Raw genomic sequence first — 19,442 nt, 5'->3', positions numbered from 1 at the left:
TTGGGCTCAGCCCGGGACTGCAGAAAAACCGGGGCCAAAGTGGAGGGCGAGATCCTAGGGCAAGGGAGGGATCATCCCTCCTGGGATCCCCTGTGCATCATGTGGATGCACAGGGATGATCCCGGGGATCACCCTGGGATAAAGCCGTGTCTAGCTATGGCCATAGTCTCATTAATATTATTTGAGTTGTATAGACAATATTGGAATTGGCAACCATGTAATTAAGGTAACCCACAAATCAACTCTTGCTTTTCTAAGAAGTGATTGTCAACATCCTGTAACCTTTACCCTGTCTCCAACTGGTGACTTCCAGCTGTTATCCCATTTTGGTGTGGATGGAGCCACTCCCTCTATGTCTGAACTGCAGCTATTTTAAGCTGATGCCTCTATACCCAGTCTGATGGGAGTTGAAGCCCCAGGTGGATGGGGCTTCAACTTCCATCAGCATCAGCCAGCATGGCCAATAGTCAAGCATGCTTGGAGATAAGCCAGGTATTGAGCAGGGGGTTGGACTTGATGGCCTTATAGGACCCTTCCAACTCTGCTATTCTATGATTCTAAGATTCTGGCATTTTGGTGAAAACACAAAGGAAACTGAAATTATATTCCACTGATTACAGATTAGTATGCTGGGGGTTGTAGTCCAAAACATCTGGGGTTAAGGAATTCTGATTTTCTGTATATGCCCCTGCATTTACAACACCATCCCTTGATACATGTTGTTTCTCCATTGTGAAATGTCTCTCTGAATTCTGAACTCTGTTAGTTATTGTTAGTTAAAAAGCACAACTGATTCCCAACCTGTCTGAGATTATAATTTTTCAATGAACATGGGTATATTTCTGCTTCATGTCCAGGCTTCCAAACATGCGTTTTGAATATTGAGAACTGCATATTCTAAGGCTCAAAACAAACATTACTTTAAAAATGTCTTTAGGAGCTAAGCAACCTACTCTAGAATACATAAAGGGGTGCCAATCTAGATTGAGGAAGGAAGATTAAGATCTGGATTGGGCCTCCTTTGCCTACTCTAGAAAATGAAAGAAGGCATAGCTGCTAGACACAGAAATGTCTGTTTCCTTATAGAAAGGCCATCTTAAAGGTTGAACGTTATGCTTGTATGCACAAGGGAAGAAGAAAGAAGAAGAAGAAAGAAGAAGAAGAAGAAGAAGAAGAAGAAATTAATACTGTGCCAATTGTCATTTCTGGGCTTCCCTAAAATCCTGATATTATTATTATTATTATTATTATTATTATTATTATTATTATTATTTATTTATATAGCACCATCAATGTACATGGTGCTGTACAGAGTAAAACAGTAAAACAGTAAATAGCAAGACCCTGCCGCTTAGGCTTACATTCTAATTACAGAACAAGATGCTGGAGGGGGCAAGATTCAAAGTTTTTATATGGGAAAAAAATTAAAACAGGAGGTAATGGGGCAGTCACAAGCAGTGCTTAAATTATAAGGGTAAAGGTAGGAAGGCCCATAAAACTTCTTTTAAAAAAGCTAAAGTATGCCCCCATAACTAGATAAGGGGTGGGGGTGGGGGGCAAATCCCCTGTATCCTGAGCACTGGTGACAATTCAGAAAGTAATAAAAGCAGGAAGACTGGAGAAAGGATGCTGAGGGCAACAATAGCAAACACAAAACTGAATGGCGCAGATATCACTTGATACTGTCTTTTGGGGGTGTGCACAGGCCTATGCGTCCCTCCAGCAGTTCTTTCATTGGCCAGGCCTGGTGATATTCTCAGGACTGCTGACACACTTTGGTTAATTCATATGGGCTTTTCTTAAGTTTTGCAGCTCTCTTCAGTTATTTACTGCTGCTTCTAATCTCTTCAGAACTCCCTTCTCCGGCTCCTTCCTTAATGTGCTTCCGGAGGCAGGTAAAATATGTTTTGTTCCGGCAGGCCTTTGGCAAATAGTCTGGACCTCTGTCTATGCATAGGATTTTTAAAATTGTTATGCGGATTTTAAATGTTTTAAATATTTTAATATTGAAGCATATTTAATTATATTTTTTAACATTTTGTATATTTATAATTATAGGATTTAATTGTATATATTTTAAATTTGAAAGCTGCCTTTTGCCCAGCATTGGGCAAAAGTCGGGATACTACTACTACTACTACTAATGATAATACCCATATTAACATATTCCACCCAATGCTTTAGTGCATATCTTCTTCAACAGAAATTCAGAATTTAGGTTGCAGTACCACACAATTACATGGGATTAAGGTCCATTGAACTCAGTGGGGCTTACTTCTGAGTAGACATGCCTAGGATTGCATTGTTATTCCTTTGTTTCACCTCAGACAACAGGCTCAATGGACATCTCCTTCCTCTCCCCCTCTGTGGGTATAACACTTTGTCACCACCTAGTGCCCGTTTATGTACATTGCAGCATTACAATACTTCCATATAATGAGGTATCCATAACTATATAGCTATCCGATGTTGTATGCACATGTTTTCTGATAACAGTCACTATGCTTTATGAACCCACAAGGCCATGATTTGGGCTCAGAGAAAGGGTTGGTACTCTGGTACCTTTGTTCAGGATTACAAAGTAGTTTGGTCATTTTTCTTAACCGTGTGTGTTTGTGTTTTAATGTCTTTGATAAGCTCCTGGAAATAATAATTTTGAACCTTGACAACAGAACAACAAATTGAAACATGCTTAATGCATTAATATTATACACTGTTTCAGATCCCATTCCTTTGCCTGAGTACAGTCAAGTAACGTGTTGTTCTTGAACAGAACAATATATACATACACTCCCAACACAGACACAATGAAACAGTGTTAATTATACAATTACAGCAGTAGTACACATATTATTATTATTATTATTATTATTATTATTATTATTAAGTGAACTGAGTTCACTTCACTCCTCTCTTGAGTATGATCGGAGATTTCAGGGCATAGTTTATGCTAAGTCTTACTTGTATAAAGCCTATTAATATTAGAGGGAGTTAGATGTACAGAATTGTAATTGCCCTCAAACAAATAATGACTCAATCCATTGAGGACTGCATTGAAGGTTGTGTTTCAGAGGTTATGGTGCACTGTGTATTTTATATATCTATGGTCACACCCTGCAAGCTAGGAGCGGGGTTGTTTACTTTGGCTTGTGTATGAGGGCCACTTTGGTGCTACAGAATTGAGCACATAGACTTTTGATGTTAAGGTAAGGTTTGTTGCCTCCAACTTTCTACTCTTATTAGAGGCTTCTTTTTGTGGCTTGTTTCTCTGTAGCGCATACAGATGGACTTTCAAAGAGAATTCAGTGCGTGTTCACAACACACCGGACGTGCTTACAAGAAATTCCACAGTTGATTCTGTCATCGGTCTCCCACCTGCTTACCCTCTGCTTCAGACAGCCTGTCTCCCTTCCTTTTAATTCTTCAAAGAGCTGCTTGTATATTTAAACAATCACAATGCCCATCATTGCCTGGAAAAAATAAATTCCCAGGATCCATTTCAAAATGCTACAAAACTGCTCTGAGGAGGATGTCACAAGCACCTGTCAGTCGGTATGGGGGTAAAGCTGTTGCTACAAACTAGCAAAAGTAGTTTTTCCTGAGCTTGATTTGTCAAAGGCACGTGTAACAGGAAAATTGTGAGTGTGTTTCCAGGGTGCAAGAAACCTATGTATGTCTCTAGATATGCTGACATTCTTCCCCAATTACATAAAACTAAAACATGTAAGGAAAGTTGCAAATATTATTACCAAAACTGGACACTGTCTCTCTGCATATAAACTTCACTGCAAGGGGCGTGGTCAGGAAGAGTGAAGCCAAATAACACCCTCCATAATTTTGCCTCTTTCTGTAGTGCCCTTTTCTGGTAGACTTCTAGCATTCAAAATGCCATGGTAAATGACTGGGAGGGGATCTACACTAGTATATGAAACATTGTTTTTACAGTCATTGAACATTTTGTTTTTGAACGATTTAAAATGTAGCAGTTTTTAAAATGTTTACTTACTTTTCTCTTTCCGTGGGAATGCATTCCTTTTGGCCACACTAAGAAAAGAAATCCGTTTGTTCTATTCTGCCAATTTCCCCTCCCACTTCCTCTTCTCTCCGAGACAATCCTCCACCTACAAACAACCCAGCAAGCAGCAGCCTCCCAAAAGTGAACTGGATGTGTCTGCAAAAAAGAGGCTAGAAAGAAAAAAATGGCTCCAACTTCGGGCGCGGAAATTACATAAACATGCCCCCAGGAATGCGATTGGCTAATTAAGAACTACAGGAAACCCATTTAATACGATGAAATCAACCTCATCATAACAAATAGAACAACATATTTCAGAGACGTTCAATATAAAAACTGGAGTACAGACAACAATAAAATGTCACAAACGATATGTCATGTGGCGAAATATTACCAAACGCACACTTAAAAACGGTAAGACACATTCTAACTTGACTAGTTAGATCCCCTCTGGGCCAAAGTCCATTGTGTGCTAAGGGTTTGCATTAGCTCCAGGTTATTTATTTATTTATAGTTTTTACATTTCTGTATAGCTGAAGCGCTCTGAGTAGCTCACAAAGCAAAATTTAAAACTATAAAACACAGTAAAATATTAAAACCCAATGCAAAACCCTTAAATTTAAAACAATAAAACCAAAGTAAAAACAGTACAAAGATTTAAAAATGCACTAATGCAATTTTTAAAAGTGATGCAAAAAGGTTTGGAAAAGACCACAATGTGGGCTCCAGGCACACCTCTTTGTGGTGCGTCATTCTACAACTTGGGTACCATCATTGAAAAGCCCCCCTTTTTCAAATTAGCCACCCACTTGACCTTATTTAAGCATGGGGAGTCAGAGAAGGGCCTATGAAAATGACCTCAGTTCAGGTATCTATGGAATGATACAGTCTTTCAGGCCTCAAGCCATTTAGGCCTTTAAAAGTGAACACAAACACTTTGAATTGCACCCAGAAACAGACTGGCAGCTAGTGCATATCCTGAAGCACTGGTGAAATATGATTGTGTTGGCCATTTTTTAGAGGTACCATTACAAAATTACAGGAGTTCCTTTAAAAAGGCAGTCACCTAGGGGACAATCTTATTCATGTTTAAACAGGAAAAAAGCCCAGAAAACAAGCTGGTTAGGGAATGCTGGGAGTTTTAGGAACTTTTTTCTGTCCAAATATACATAGCATTGTGCACTTAATATATGAGAAATATATCAATTATGCTCTGCTCCCTTAACAGGCCTTTTTCTTCTGTTCTCAGATTCAACAACTAATTCTCCTGTTCTCTAAAACCGTTAGTTATATAGACTTGCCTCTTCAAAAGCACAGAATTTTTTTACCCAGAAGTGAATCCAGAATCGTGTTAAAATATATTACATATTCCACATGACAAGGGTGACCATATTCCAAAAGAGGAAGGGCGACAGCCAGTAGATGCATGCCACTGTAAAAGGTGAAGCAGCGCCTGAGGAACGTTTATCTTTCTCAGACATTTTTAAGAGACAGGGGCCTTGCCTCCCTTTAGTGCTCTAATAGGCATTTATTATTTGAGAGTAATGGACATATGAAGTGTATATGTTCATTATTTTCAAAGACTTTCTAGCTTCAGTTATTGGGTGGTATAGAAATGCAATAAATAAATAAATAAATAAATAAAAAATTTCTCCTACCCCTTAGAATCTAAGACCTGGGAGGATTCTACACGTCGTACTGAGGGTGCTTCCATGCGCCCCCAGTGTGCCCCCAAAGCAATCGTGTAGCTTGCCCGTTCGAAGAGACGAGGAAGAGGCGTCCTTGCCGCCGCCCACCTACCTCCTCGCCGGCCGGGTCGGAGAGCGAGCTCTCCAACCCGGCCGGCGAGGAGGTAGGTGGGTGGCGGCGGCAGCGACAAGGACATCTCTTCGAACAGGCAAGCTACACGATCGCTCTGGGGGCGCATGGAAGCACCCTCACTACGACATGTAGAATCCTCCCTAGATGAAGTAGAAAATCAACAGCAAATGCTGGTTGAATTTATTACCTTTACAGGTCACCATATTTCTGCGGCTTTTGTAGTGTGAATAAAGGTAGTGTCAACTCAATGTTATTTTATAATCTGATAGTCCATAATTGTAATTTTAAATGCATAGTTTTAAGAAAAAAATGAAGCAGGAGCAGAATCACTAGAACAAAACTTAGGAAGCTCATACGTTTCTCTTGTAACAAAACAAATCTCAAATACTTCCTTGTCTCTAAATGGTGCTGTATCTAGCTGTTCCCATCACTAAGAAGCCAAAACAGTGTCAGATTTCTGAAGTGGAAGAATTTGCTGCATTCCAGGGAGGAGGACATGAATATCACTGTAGACGCACTGTGCCTGAGGCTATTGTTTCTCTACTCTGAGATGTCTTTTACAGTGATACTTGTGTAGAGTTAGCTTTTTTCTATCTTTTTTAGAATGAATTCTTAAGGCTCCTGAAACGAAAGCATGAGGGATTAACATTTTTTAAAATGTTGTCTGCTAGTCTTTTCTAAGTGTTGTTTCTCTGATTACAGTGCAGATGGATGGGTTCATTTAGAAGGCTGCCTTTCAAGATGTGGATAAATTATATCCAACAATTACAATCTGACAAGCAAAACTGAAAAAGTGGGAAGGGAACTGGTTTCCCCCCCCCCTACTCCATAGTTTTCTGTAATTTCTCTATAAGGTAGAGCTAGGCAAGATGGCCTTCATTCCAGAGATTTCCTCTTCTGGACTTCAACATAATTTCCTTGTACATGTCTGCCTCCCCACCCCCATTCTGTACCTCAGTTGCTTAGGGCCATGCAAGAACAGGCAAAGGACTTTAACCTCCTAAACACTAGCTGCAGAGCCAACTAATGCTTTGACAGAGGGCTCATCTACACCAAGCAGATATTCCACTATGAAAGTGGTATGAAAACGGTATATAAAAGGCAGGAGCCACACAACTGCTTTATAGTGGTACCGAAGTGCACTGACGACTGTTGGGGCCCATGACGCACACCATATACTGCTTTCATAGTATTATATCCTGCTTGGTGTAGATGTGTCATGGCCCCCAACAGTTGTCAGGGCACTTCAGTACCATTACAAAGCAGTAGTGTGGCTCTTGCCTTTTATATACTGCTTCCATACCACTTTCATAGTGGAATATCTGCTTGGTGTAGATGAGGCCAGAGTTTCACCTTCCCACTACACACATATAAGTTACTTACCTATCCCTTCTCAGTTTACATTGCTATTAAAGCTTTAGCAGAGCTCTTCTTCTTCTTCTTCTTCTTCTTCTTCTTCTTCTTCTTCTTCTTCTTCTTCTTCATCATCATCATCATCATCATCATCATCAGATGGCTGCCTATTTTCTTCCATGCAAGTTGAGCCCCAGACAAAGGGATCCTTAATTTCCCCCTTCTAATTCTTCATTGTCAGCAATAGCAAAAGCTTTGCTGAGTCTCAGAATGAGTGGCTTAGCTGCCATAATGACCCCCTCTCTGTATGCTCTTTTGAGATGCTGTTGAAACTTCTACTTCAGTTTTATTGCTTTTCAGCTTGCAAAGGTTTTAAATTATGTTTTTTCATGTTTTAAACTTTTGTGACCCACCCAAAGAGCTTTGGGTATTGGTGGGTATAGAAAAATAATAAATAATAAAATAATATTTTTCAGACTTGGGGGACTTGTCTTAGATAGACATGTCAGTGGGCACAATTAATATTACTGTCCTATCAGACATTCCTCAAATCAAAACAAGGCCCTATTAAAAATTAGTTGCCAATTTGTGAGGTAGTAACCACATTTTTATACATTTCCCCTCAAAGATCCAGAATTCTCTTGATAAATAATGAATTGGTGTAATGGTTTATAGAAAAAGTGAAGTCCCCCACTATGTCCTGCATATCAGGGCTTTTCACTATGTCCCACATATCAAGGCTCTGACTCCAATAGCTTGTAACAGTCAGGGGATCCAATGAAAAGGCAGTCCCAAGTTTTCCTTCCTGTATGAGAGCTGCCCCTCAATTATAACTACTGGCATAGGTATCAATGCAGATCAAAACAGCTGCAAGAAACATAAGCAGTGCTACTCCGTCCAAGACAAAAGTCAGTGCAAGTTCCAGAGTTCAGGAAGCTCTCTTCCCTAATGCCTTTCTAGTGCACAACCAGTTCAACCACTCAAGACACATCTGCAGCTAAGATGTGATGTCTTCCATGAAAAAAAAACCTCTGGGTTGGATCCAGAATCTTCGTTCCACCAGCAGAAGAATAAAATGTATGGAATGGGACTTCCGTGTCCTCTCCTCTTTCCAGCAGCCCCAGCCCCACATGACCTTAAAATCTGCTCTGGAGGAGTGGAAGAGGAGATGTGGAGGGTGTTGGTGAGTGCTGTGGGGATGGGAGGATGAGGGTGGGAGGTGATGTGGAAATCCCATTCCACAAATGGTATCATCCTACTGGCAAATTGAAGATTCTTATGCCTGGCCAAGGCTGTAGAATAATTGAAATTGTTGCTTAACTTCATTTGGCCAACTACTCTATATAATACCTTCATCAGAATCAGGGTTGAATAGGGTGACTATATGGAAAAGAGGACAGGGCTCCTGTATTTTTAACAGTTGTATCAAAAAGGGAATTTCAGCAGTTGTATCTGGTCAAGAGGGCAGGGCCCCTGCAGCTTTAGCTGTTGTGATGAACAGGCAATTTCACCAGGTGCTGCATGCATACAAATGACACCTGCTGAAATCCCCTTCCCCCTTTCCATATGGTCACCCTATGCTTGAATCTAAAATGGGCAATGTGTGAGCTCTTCAGTTTCAGCTACAGAACACTGCTTCGATATTAGCCAAATGAAACGTACCCTTTGACAGATTGGGGGGGGGGACAAGTCAGGGTGTCTCACCCCATTCAGTCAGTGGCTACAAAGCAACTGTAGTATATCTTAGCAGCCACTGTAGTATATCTAGCTAGGGGTATGTTTATCACTTTGGGTATGAGAGATACTTTAGGGCAGGGATGAGCAACTTTAGGGGGTCTTGGAGCTCCTTTCCCTCCCTTGTCCCTCCCCTCATGGGCCATACTTCCGTGCAGGCACTAATTTTTTTGTTTTGTTCTAAAATGGTGCCATCAGCACTAGGTATCATCCCAGAGTGCAGGACACCGAATAATGGGCTCAAGTTACAGGAAGCCAGATTCCAGCTGGACATCAGGAAAAACTTCCTGACTGTTAGAGCAGCACGACAATGGAACCAATTACCCAGGGAGGTCATGGGCTTTCCCACACTAGAGGCCTTCAAGAGTCAGCTGGACAGCAATCTGTCAGGGATGCTTTAAGGTGGATTCCTGCCTTCAGTAGGGGATTCGACTCGATAGCCTTATAGGTCCTTCCAATTCTACTATTCTATGATTCTAGGATCAAAATTAGGGTGTTATCAAGCAAATTTTGATCCTTTAGGTGCTCCGTAGCTGCTATGGATGCCATTTTAAAAAACAAAAATCCTGAATTCAGAGGGGCAGTGTGGGGCAGCAGGGACTGGCAAATGATTCATAAATGAGAAAGGGGGGGGGGAAGAGTTACAGAAAGTGGTGGGTGTTTTTTTTTAAAAAAAAATTGTAATACTAAACTGTCCAAATATTGTTGCATACTGCCATCTAGTGGATAAAGTAACTCTTTTAAAAGTCAGAATTCTCGGTGAATCTTGTTGATTCCCCCCACCCCCAGAACTGCACTTGCCACTCCTCCAAACAAAGCAGAAAAGAAGAGGCTGCAAAGTCATTGGAAAGCGAGAGCGATACGGGATGCACTAAAAGATGCATCCAACAAAAATAGAATATAAATAAGACTGTGAGGCATTCAACATGTTTTACCAACATTTCACAAGCTGAGCCTCATATGAGAAAACAGCAAATTATTTGTATTATTAAAAAATATCTTTAAACTGCTCTTTGATCAGGGTGGTATGCAACAGATATAAAAACTATAACACGCCACAATATAATACCATAAAACCCATAAAATAATGCCACGATAAAAAAACAAATCAAAGGCATGAAAACAGGAAAGGAAAGGAAAGGAATCTCTCGTGCAAGCACTGAGTCATTATTGACTCTTGGAGGGACGCCAGCTTTCGCTGACGTTTTCTTGGCAGGCCTTATAGCGGGGTGGTTTGCCGTTGCCTTCCCCGGCCGTTATTCCCTTTCCCCCAGCTAGCTGGGTACTCATTTTACCGACCTCGGGAGGATGGAAGGCTGAGTTGACCCAAGCCGGCTGCCTGAAACCAGCTTCCGCTGGGATCGAACTCAGGCCGTGGGGAGAGTTTCAGCTGCAGAAACTGCGGACAGCATACTAAACATAGCTTTAGGGTGGATTCCTGCATTGAGCAGGGGGTTGGACTCGATGGCCTTGTAGGCCCCTTCCAACTCTGCTATTCTATGATTCTATAAACCAGCATAACACTTTAAAACGCCTGGGCCAATAAGTAAGCCTTAACATTATGCTGAAAAGCTCACAATGCTGCTGCCAACTGAGTTTCTGTGTGTGGGCATTCCAAGGATGGGGCATTACTCTACTTTGTTAATTAACACATTTCTTCCCTGGAGCACTGTCCCCTCACACCTGCATTGTGGTGGGTGCAAAATAGAGGCCAGCCTGCCAACGCAGTTGATGCAGTGGCAGCAGAAACAAACCTAAAACCCTTGCAAAAAAGAAAGCAGCTGTGCTACACCCCTGCCACTGATGAGCCCTACCTGTGAGAAATTGAAAATGTGTCCCCCAGCCCTCCAATTTCCCACTAAGAGGGTGAAGAGCTTTGAGCGGCCATGTGTGTACAGCGCTAACCCAGTCAGAGGGATGGGCTCACGATACCACCGATTACTGCAGCGCCATCTCCTCATCATCCAGCCCTGGCTTGCTACTGCACCAAGAAACCTAGTGGGTAAAGGTGGGACAGCTTAAACCCTTCCAGCTCATCCAAACAAATGTCCCTAATGCATCTCAGATCTGCATGCTGATTCAGGATCAAATTCTGGGTGACCCAGGTCTTACCATTAACTGACCTGACAGCAGCAGAACCTGGCATTGATCAAGAAGGAAGTCACTTGGATGTTTTTGGCTGGAAGGGAACTGGAATGGAGAACACATTAAGGATTGGATTTCCCTTCCCCTCTAATGGCCTGCTTACTTGCCTCCAAGACATCCTTTCTTGCCCTACACACAATAACAGCACCCACAGATCTCTCCAACTTTGCCCCTGCAAAACTACTAAACACACAGGGCAGAATCCAATAGGGTTCTTACACCCCCACCGATTCTATTCTGGCTCACCGGTTTCCTTCTGTGAGTGGTGGGTCCTGCTGATTCCATCACACAAGCAGGACCCATTGCTTATGGAAGGGAGATTGAGCACTTCTTAGAGGAAGACCTGATGGATGCAGAGAGGAACGAAGTAGGTCACAGAGTTCTCTTTTGTTTCCACTCCTTTCTGCTCGTTTTGGCTCGCCTGGAATTACTAAATTGACCTTGGGTGGTGGTGGGGCACTTACACAATGGAATTAATTGGTGGGCTGTAAGAGATTCAGTGGGGTTGTAAGCACCCCATTGAATTCTGCCCATACCTGCTCCACACTCCTGCAACAACTACAGCCTGAAGTGCTAGTAAAAAAGCAGAAAATTAAACCAAAGGACTCAAAAACTCATTCCTAAGTTCCACAATGAATGTGTGTGTAGGGTAATGCAGGACGGGCTGCTGTCAATCACACAACATCCATATCCCACCTCAAATCTCACAGCAGTATAAAACAATCAAGGGAGAGAGACAGAGAAACAGCAGTCCACTGAAATGGTCCGCCCAAGAGTCCAGGGGGTTCTATGAGGCCCTCCAAAGGAATATAAGCACCCATTTTTGAGCCCTTCCTGGCCACCATATGGCTAGTGGCCTGTGTTTGGCTTGAGGGTTCACACATGACTTTCTGTTGACATCTAAGCATTTCACAAAATCCATCGATTTCAGTGGGAATTAAGCATGATGGCGCCCTTGATTGCACTCATCTTTATTGTTGATAGATTACACAAGTTCTTTCCTTGTCAGTGCAAATCGAATGATCCAAATCTGTCACCAATCTAATTTCTGCTTCTTTCTCCTGTGGGATGGAGATAAGTTCTAAGTGATGGGGAAAGAAGTAGGAGGGGGCCAGATCACCATTGCCTGGCCCCAAATTCTCAGAAATTTGGAAGGAGCAGGAAGGTGCCACTGCACACTGAGCAAGGCACACAGGTGACCTTGCCCCAGTCTTCCCCACCATGGTGAGATGTGCTGTATTTCTATTTAAATTAGAATAATTATTTCCCAAACCGCCTACATACATATAAAGTAGAATATGCAAATGTTATGCATATTGGTTTCCTCTTTTTTTGTGATGAATCTCCTCTTTTTTTTGGTTGGCAATTCACAAATGGTCACCCTATGGTTGACTGGTCTAGATACTGGTGGAAGACAGTTCTGTCTTTGTTAGGGAAAGGATTGAGAAATGAATCTGTCAGTATCATAACACACATATATCAGTCTATGGTTCAGCCATGTTTGGAACGTTGTGTACAGTTCTGATGGTCCCATATCCAAAAAAAAAAGGAGATTGTAGAGCTGGAAAAGATGCACAAAAAGGTGTCCGAAGTTATTAGGAGGGATATGGGGCACCTTCCCAACAGGGAAAGGCTGTTTGGGCCTATTTGGTTTTTTTTTTTAAAAAAAAGACAGCTAGAGAGCTATGAAAGAAGTTAACAAAATTATGCATGCGAGTTAATTGGATAGAGAAGTCCCCCCTCCCCCATGTATACACTAGAACTCAGTGTCATGTATTTAAATTGCTTGGAGGGAAAATTCTGACAGACAAAATGAAGTAATTCCTTACAAAACACATGATTAATGCATAGAACTTCCTAATGACTACTAGCTCAGATGGCTTTGAAAGATGATGATTGGGCCTGCCAATTGGCAGAGTGATGCAGCCATCTGAGGTGGCAGATGCTGAGTGGGGGAAGAGGAGTGGTCGTAGCCTGCCCTATACCTCTTAAGCCAGCCTCCTGCCCTCAGGTGCAGTGGAGGATACTGTACTGTTTCCATTGTTGAAGATTTAGCTGCCAGTCCAGGGGAAAGCACCATCATGTGCTTCACCTCAGGCAACAAAATGTCTTAGACAAATTCATGGAGAATAAGGCTGTCAATGACTACTAGTCATGATGATTGAACAGAATCTCCATGTTCAAAGAGAGTATGGTTGTGAGTCCTGGTTCCTGAGAGTAACAAGAGAGGGCTGCTGCTTCCATGTCCTGCTTGTCCTTCCAGACCCATCTGGTTGGCTGCTGTGGAAAACAGGAGACTGGACTAGATGAAGTTTGGGGTCTGATCCAGCAGGGCTTTTCTTAGGTTCCTTTCCTCAGAATGCCCAGCAGCTGGAGGACTGCTACAGATGTGTTTCTTCAGTGAATATGAACCAAGCTTCAAATACGCATGTACATCACTTGCTTTCTCTGCATGTAGAGCACGATCCTATGCAAGTTTAGGCAGAAATAAAGTCCTACATCTCCAGGCATTCCTCAGCCAGCATTGTGCTGTTAATTGCTTGCATAGGATTTTGCTATTCATTACTGTCTAAACTTGCACAGGATTGTGCTGTTTGCTAGGTAACTGGCAGCTAAAGAGTGTGAAACTCAATCCATTGTAAAGTTCAGCATTTGATGTGATGTGAATAACATAGGAAAGTTCTGTCTGTGCATTTTTTAAAATCTGACATGGACCACGCACACGTGCAAATTGAAATTGCAGTCATCAGGAGTTGAACATTTTGGGGAAGGGTCATAGCTCAGTGGGAGAGTAGCTGCTTTGCAGGCGGAAGGTCCCAGTTTCTACTATCTCCAGGTAGGGTTGTGAAAGACACCTGTCCGAAACCTGGGGAGCTGCTGCCACTCCCTGTTGACAATATTGAGCTTGATGGCTCAGTGGGCTGACTTGGTATAAAGCTGCTTCCCATGTTCCTAACACATATGTATAAACCATCCAAAAAAGCTTTCACATCATCACCTCAAACTCAATACTTTATTCAGGTGCTGGTCATCAAATGATTTATTATAGCACTTTTATCCCGCCCTATAGCCAAAAAGGCTCTCAAGGTGGCTTACAAAAATATATGATTCCTTCTCCAACCTTGCGCCCTCTAGCTGTTTTGGACTACAACTCCCATCGTCCCTGACCACTCCCATCATCCCTGACCACTGGTCATGCTGCTTGGTCCAAATGGGAAGCTGGAGTCCAAAACATCCAGAGGGTTCCATGTTGGAGAAGCCGGATCGATTTGCATGTGCCCAACAGGGCTGAGGCTCACCTCCTAAGTGTCCAATGCAGCAGAAGAGCACAGTACTTTGAGACATGCAGAATGAAGCTGAATAGGATACTAGTATTAATGTCATGAATGCATGCTTGGGTAACTGTTGAGAAATTACAAACATGAAACTTCAGATTAGTTTGTATCTGAAATGCATCGTATTGGGCACATGTACAAAATGCTAATTGAAGAATAACTTGTAAATTTCCATCTTGGCAGCATAGGAGAAAAACGAATAGTCATTAAAATAATACATAATGAGTCCATTAGAATAATGTGAGGTCAGGCATAAATAACTCTCATGATGCAGGTGAATGTTTCTTTAGAGGCAATCCTGTCATTACATCTTGCGTCTTTTCATCTTTCAGTGCCTTCAGAAGCTTATCTAGAAAGGAGTGGAACCTAACGTCAGTTGGCCACCAGTTAAAGAGGCAAATATACAGTAGTTTGTGACAAGGATATAACATCCCAGCGCACAACTCTCCAATAATATTGACACTTAATGGATAAAATGCACATTTTGATTTAGGAGAATCAAATCGCAAAAGGGAAAAAGAAAAGAAAAGGTCAACATTTTTTGAGATTATGCAAAAGGTACTGTTAAGCAAAGTAGCATTATCAATACTTTCATCCTATGCTTTGTAACACAAAGAAAGTAGTGCACAGGATCACCCACAGGGCTTCTGGCACTAATACAAGCAAACTCCTCATCTTTTTGTTCCAGGGCTGGGAACTTGTATTGCTCTGGACAGATAAAAGGAAGGACTTCTTCACACAGCACATAGTTAAACTCTGGAATTCACTACCACAAGGTGTGGTGATGGCCACCAGTTTGGATGGCTTTAAAAGGGGGTTGGATAAATTCTTGGAGGAAAAGGCTATCAATGGCTACTAGCCCTGATGGTTATGAGCCACCTCCAGTATAAGTGCAACCTCCAGTATCACTAGTTGCTGGGGAACATGGGTGGGGTGTGTGTGCTGTCGCACTGTGTCCTGCTGGTGGGTCCCTTGTCACATTGAAATCCAGAGATATGCACTCTACCTTTAAACAGGGGCAGGGAACCTCTGCCTGGTGTGCTGGATGCATCCTCCCCATCTGACTCGCAGCCTACCCGTTGCCCACCTCTGAGTGCTGCTCACCTTCCCCTACCTACTGCAATTAGGATTTTAATAACTGGTGAGTGGGTGAAATTGTTTGGAGCGGGGTGGGTGGGAAGGACACACACCATTGAAGAGTGAGGGGCTAAACCTCCCCTCTCTGAGCACTGCAACCTCCCTCTAAAAATCACCCCACATTGCCAATGGAGGCTTCTAAAAAGCCTAATTGCAGCATGGGCATTTTCGTGTGTGTTTGTGTGTCTTTCACTCTGTGTGTGTATGAATTGGTTCTCCTACCTATTGCTTCATCATCCTGTCATTTAGTTTCAGGGTGCCTCTACATTAAAAACAAAACAACAACAAAACTAAAAATAAAACAAAAATGCAGAAAGACCTGAGGGAGAAAAAAAAAGCCTCACTATGCGTTCTGCATTCACTGCAGGCTCCTTTAGATGGTGACCTACAGCGACCACATGATTAATAATTGAAAACTCACTTCTGAGTAATGCTCCATAAAGTTCAATGAAACAGTGCCATCTAGTGGTTGTATTATAGCACAATACTGACTTTACACACCGAGGATATCCCATGAGAATTTTAAATAGTGGATTATCTCTGAACTTCGAAAGAGCGAGGTTACCAGGGGAAGGTGTAGGAGACATCCTGAAGATTGATGGTGTCATGTAAAGGACCTGCAAACATCTGTGAGTGGTCAATCATGAACGTGCAATAAATTGCTCATGTAGAGAAGCTCTCACTTCCCTACTTACTTATTGTGTGGTATGCCTGGAGTAATGGTTCATAAAACAGGTGGGCAAAAACTTTAGATGACAGGCTTATGTGACAAATGGGCCAGAGAAGCAGCAACTTTGGCTTCTTCTTGATGGAAAGCTTGGAAATGGTTTGGTGGGTCTGCAAGTTTGTTTTGTATGAGTATGGGATTAGAATGGTCAGGTTTCTTGAAGGAAATGGATCCTGGGTTTTTCAGTAGAGGGGAGAATGTTGGGAGATCACTGCTTCTGCTGCTGCTACTTTCGTGTGAGAAGCAGACATTTTCTCATTTGTGCAGTTACGTCATTCTAGCATTTCCCCAAATGAAATCTGCTAACATTATGGGAGACAGTGGCCTGATCTACAGCTGCCATTTGTGGTCAAGGGGTTGTCCCTCTGCATCCAAAGTACACACAGCTGATCCCAGGGTGAACTGGGGATGAGCACTCAGTTCTCCCGGGATAACTGGGGCTTTCCCCCCATTTTTCCTTGCTGTCTCGGGACCATCCCGAGCTCCATGGGTGGTGTGGCTCTCCCTCCCGGAGTCCTCCCTCTTCCCCGCGAGTAGCAGGGCTTAGGAAATGGGCACAGAGCTGTGTGTGGGGAGTCCATGGGCATCAGGGTGAGGAAGAGAACATTTTCACTGCTGTGGGATGGCGTTTGGCGTCTTCTAGCATCGAGTTTGTTGGTTTTTTTCTTAAAATCTCAGCTTCGTGCAAGATCGCGCCTGTGCAATTGCACAAATGTCTCCTCTTTTTTTAAAAAAAAGTCACCCCAGACCATCCCTCTTTATTTCCAGACAACTCGCTGGTATGTGGCCCTTGAAGGACGGTCTGGAAGTGGAAAACTCTGTGATAATCCCTCCCCACTCCACAAAGGGCTGCAGGTGTAGATGAGCCCAATATCTGGGAATTGAAGGACACATATGGAAGTTTTAAAGTATTTAGAATCAAGACAGAGTTGGCAAAGATCATAAGATGAATTAAGATCATGAGATGTTGTGTGCAGAAGACAAGAGTGAATAATGATGTATTCTGGTAAGGGTTCCATACTTTGAGGTACTATAGCAGAGATGTTGGGGTGGATTGTTAGGATACAACATCAAGAGAGTCTTAGGCAGTGGTGTCATGGTAAATTTTGAAGTGTAGATGCTCATCATGACTGTTCCCATCACCACACTCCAAAGAAGAGCCCAAAATTGCAGACAGGTGTGTTGATAAATAAACCAGTTCTAGGAGTTTTCATCTGCTAGGAGCCACTCTTTTATAAAGCTAAGGGCTCTCAATTGCCCATTCAAAGCTAAGCCACTCCAAAATACTTTACATTATAAATGGGAACAATATATTGTTGCTGAGAAAATCCATTCCCCCCACCCCCCAAGCTACTCTGAGGATTGCAGTTAAGCTCAGAGGAAGAGGGGATTCTGAGGGGGTTGGTGACATCATCATTCTGATGATGTCACCAACCCTGCTAATCAAAAGGTGCAGGTGCTGAATCCCCACAAGCCCTGGTTCCACTACACTACTGATCTTAGAGATATTTGCAGGTTTTGTCCCAAGAGGCTTTGGGGATCAGCCTTTGAATTACTTACACTGTTGTGGGTCTAAGCCATCCCCAGTGAGGGCCAGAAGTTCCAGCTCCTTCAGGCGGATGCCAAGCTCACAGATCTCCCCATCTGGCTGCTGGTGTGCCGCTCCCCGCTGGGCGGTGCCCTCAGCAGCAGGGCAGAAGAAGCGCAATGGCTCATAGGGGATGGGGGCCAGGCCAGCTGGCCAGGGAGGTGGACAGCAGCGCTCATTGGTGGGTGGGAGGAGCCCAAGGCCCGGCGGAGGTCTCTGAGGCCCAGCGGACCCTGCTTCACCCCCTCGCAGGGGCACAAAAAGCTTCCGCCAGAGGCTGCAGTCGGCTAGAGTGGTGCTTTGGGTGGTTCGGTCATAGAGGGAGGGGAAGTAAAGAGGGGGTGGTGGCCGAGGGGGTGGAGGGGGCTGTTGCTGGTGGCTCATGGGGCTCCTCCTGGTGGCTCAGCAACCAGTGCTGATGCCGTGGAAACCATGGAACCTGGCAGCATTCTTGGGTTTTTATGTTCTATGTAGAACAGAATCCTCTACAAGAGGTACCTGTCACTTGAAGGTGACAGGAAGTTGACTGTAGATGTAAGTGTGTAGGAAGTTACAAGGCTGGAACCTGGTTTTAAGGAACAGAAAACTTGTTGAATGAAGCTGTGTATTAGTGTCTAGAGCAACTGAGAGTATATGAAGTCTAATCAGAGGCAAATGCCTGGAATTGGGAGTGGAAATCCATGCAGGAGAACAGCAGTGTCTTTGGCGTTCATTCTGCCTAGCACTGAAAGACGAGGGCAGCCTTTGTGTGCTTCTCTGGTGATGTAAATGTCTTCAGAGAAAGTGGATGAGTTCAAAATTCCTGATGTAGGGTGCTTCCGGACAGAGGGCTCCTACCACTATCAATGAAAAAGCATCACCTATCAATTGCAACTCCCCCCCTCCCCGTAATGCATTTTCCACAGAAGAGATGGAATAAGCAGTTGGGAAAACATGGGAGGGTTATGAGTGGGAGACAATGGTGCCTAGACTCCCTCTCCCAGTCTAAAAATTCCATGAATGAGGCAGGGTGATGGCGATATAAAAGTGTCATCTGGAAGCATCCCCAATGTCCAAACCACTGGGGTTCTTTTAAGCACAGCCAAGCTATGATGCTTCTACATCAGACATTCGTGACTGGAGCTACTTTTGTGTCAGTATGCTACATTCTTTTGCACCCTCTACAAGGTCTTGAAGTGGTCAAGATTGGGTCTATAATGGGTGAAATGCAGTGTGGTGCCAGCAGACTTCCATTGGGACTTCCAGTTCTTGTCCAGCTTTCTGCTGTCTTATGTGGCCCCCAGCATCTTCTCTGGAGGGTCCCTCTGGAGAAGATTGGGGGGGGCATAAGGAGCTGCAGGGGAGGGGGAATCCACTGTGCTGGTGGAGACCATTCTGTCAGTGGAGAGACACAACTGGATTTCACCTTAAACATTAATGTCTAGGGCTGCTTCCAAATGAAGCTTTTATTGTGCAAATTGCCCTGCCTGATTCACAGAACTTTGCAGGACATCTTTTTTCTTACCACAGGACATCCATTTAGAAAGGAAAGATGGAACAGTAGCACAGCATCTTTGGATTGGTCACACAAGGAGCTGGAAGCACTCT

At 43.2% G+C, this 19,442-nt stretch overlaps 1 protein-coding gene across 1 annotated transcript; it reads right to left on the bottom strand.

The window, feature by feature from the left end:
- Positions 1–14,666: 14,666 nt before the first annotated feature.
- Positions 14,667–18,239, bottom strand: C2H11orf91 (chromosome 2 C11orf91 homolog). Its single transcript, XM_063118774.1, has 2 exons — positions 17,828–18,239; positions 14,667–14,752 (listed from the first exon to the last, which is right to left on the bottom strand). Exons 1-2 carry the CDS (start codon positions 18,237–18,239, stop codon positions 14,667–14,669), a joined length of 498 nt encoding a protein of 165 aa, XP_062974844.1.
- Between the last annotated feature and the right edge of the window lie 1,203 nt (positions 18,240–19,442).

Source organism: Elgaria multicarinata, chromosome 2, assembly GCF_023053635.1.
Source record: "Elgaria multicarinata webbii isolate HBS135686 ecotype San Diego chromosome 2, rElgMul1.1.pri, whole genome shotgun sequence".
Lineage (NCBI taxonomy): Eukaryota > Metazoa > Chordata > Lepidosauria > Squamata > Anguidae > Elgaria > Elgaria multicarinata.
This window is presented reverse-complemented; position numbering and strand designations above follow the sequence as displayed.

Excerpts from the sequence above, each read along its gene's own strand:
- C2H11orf91 (XM_063118774.1), bottom strand. The coding sequence starts at position 18,239 with ATGAGCCACCAGCAACAGCCCCCTCCACCCCCTCGGCCACCACCCCCT. Across the intron at positions 14,753-17,827 it reads TGGCTTAGACCCACAACAGT|ATAAGCTTCTGAAGGCACTG; the intron begins GTAAGTAATTCA and ends ACTCCTTTCTAG.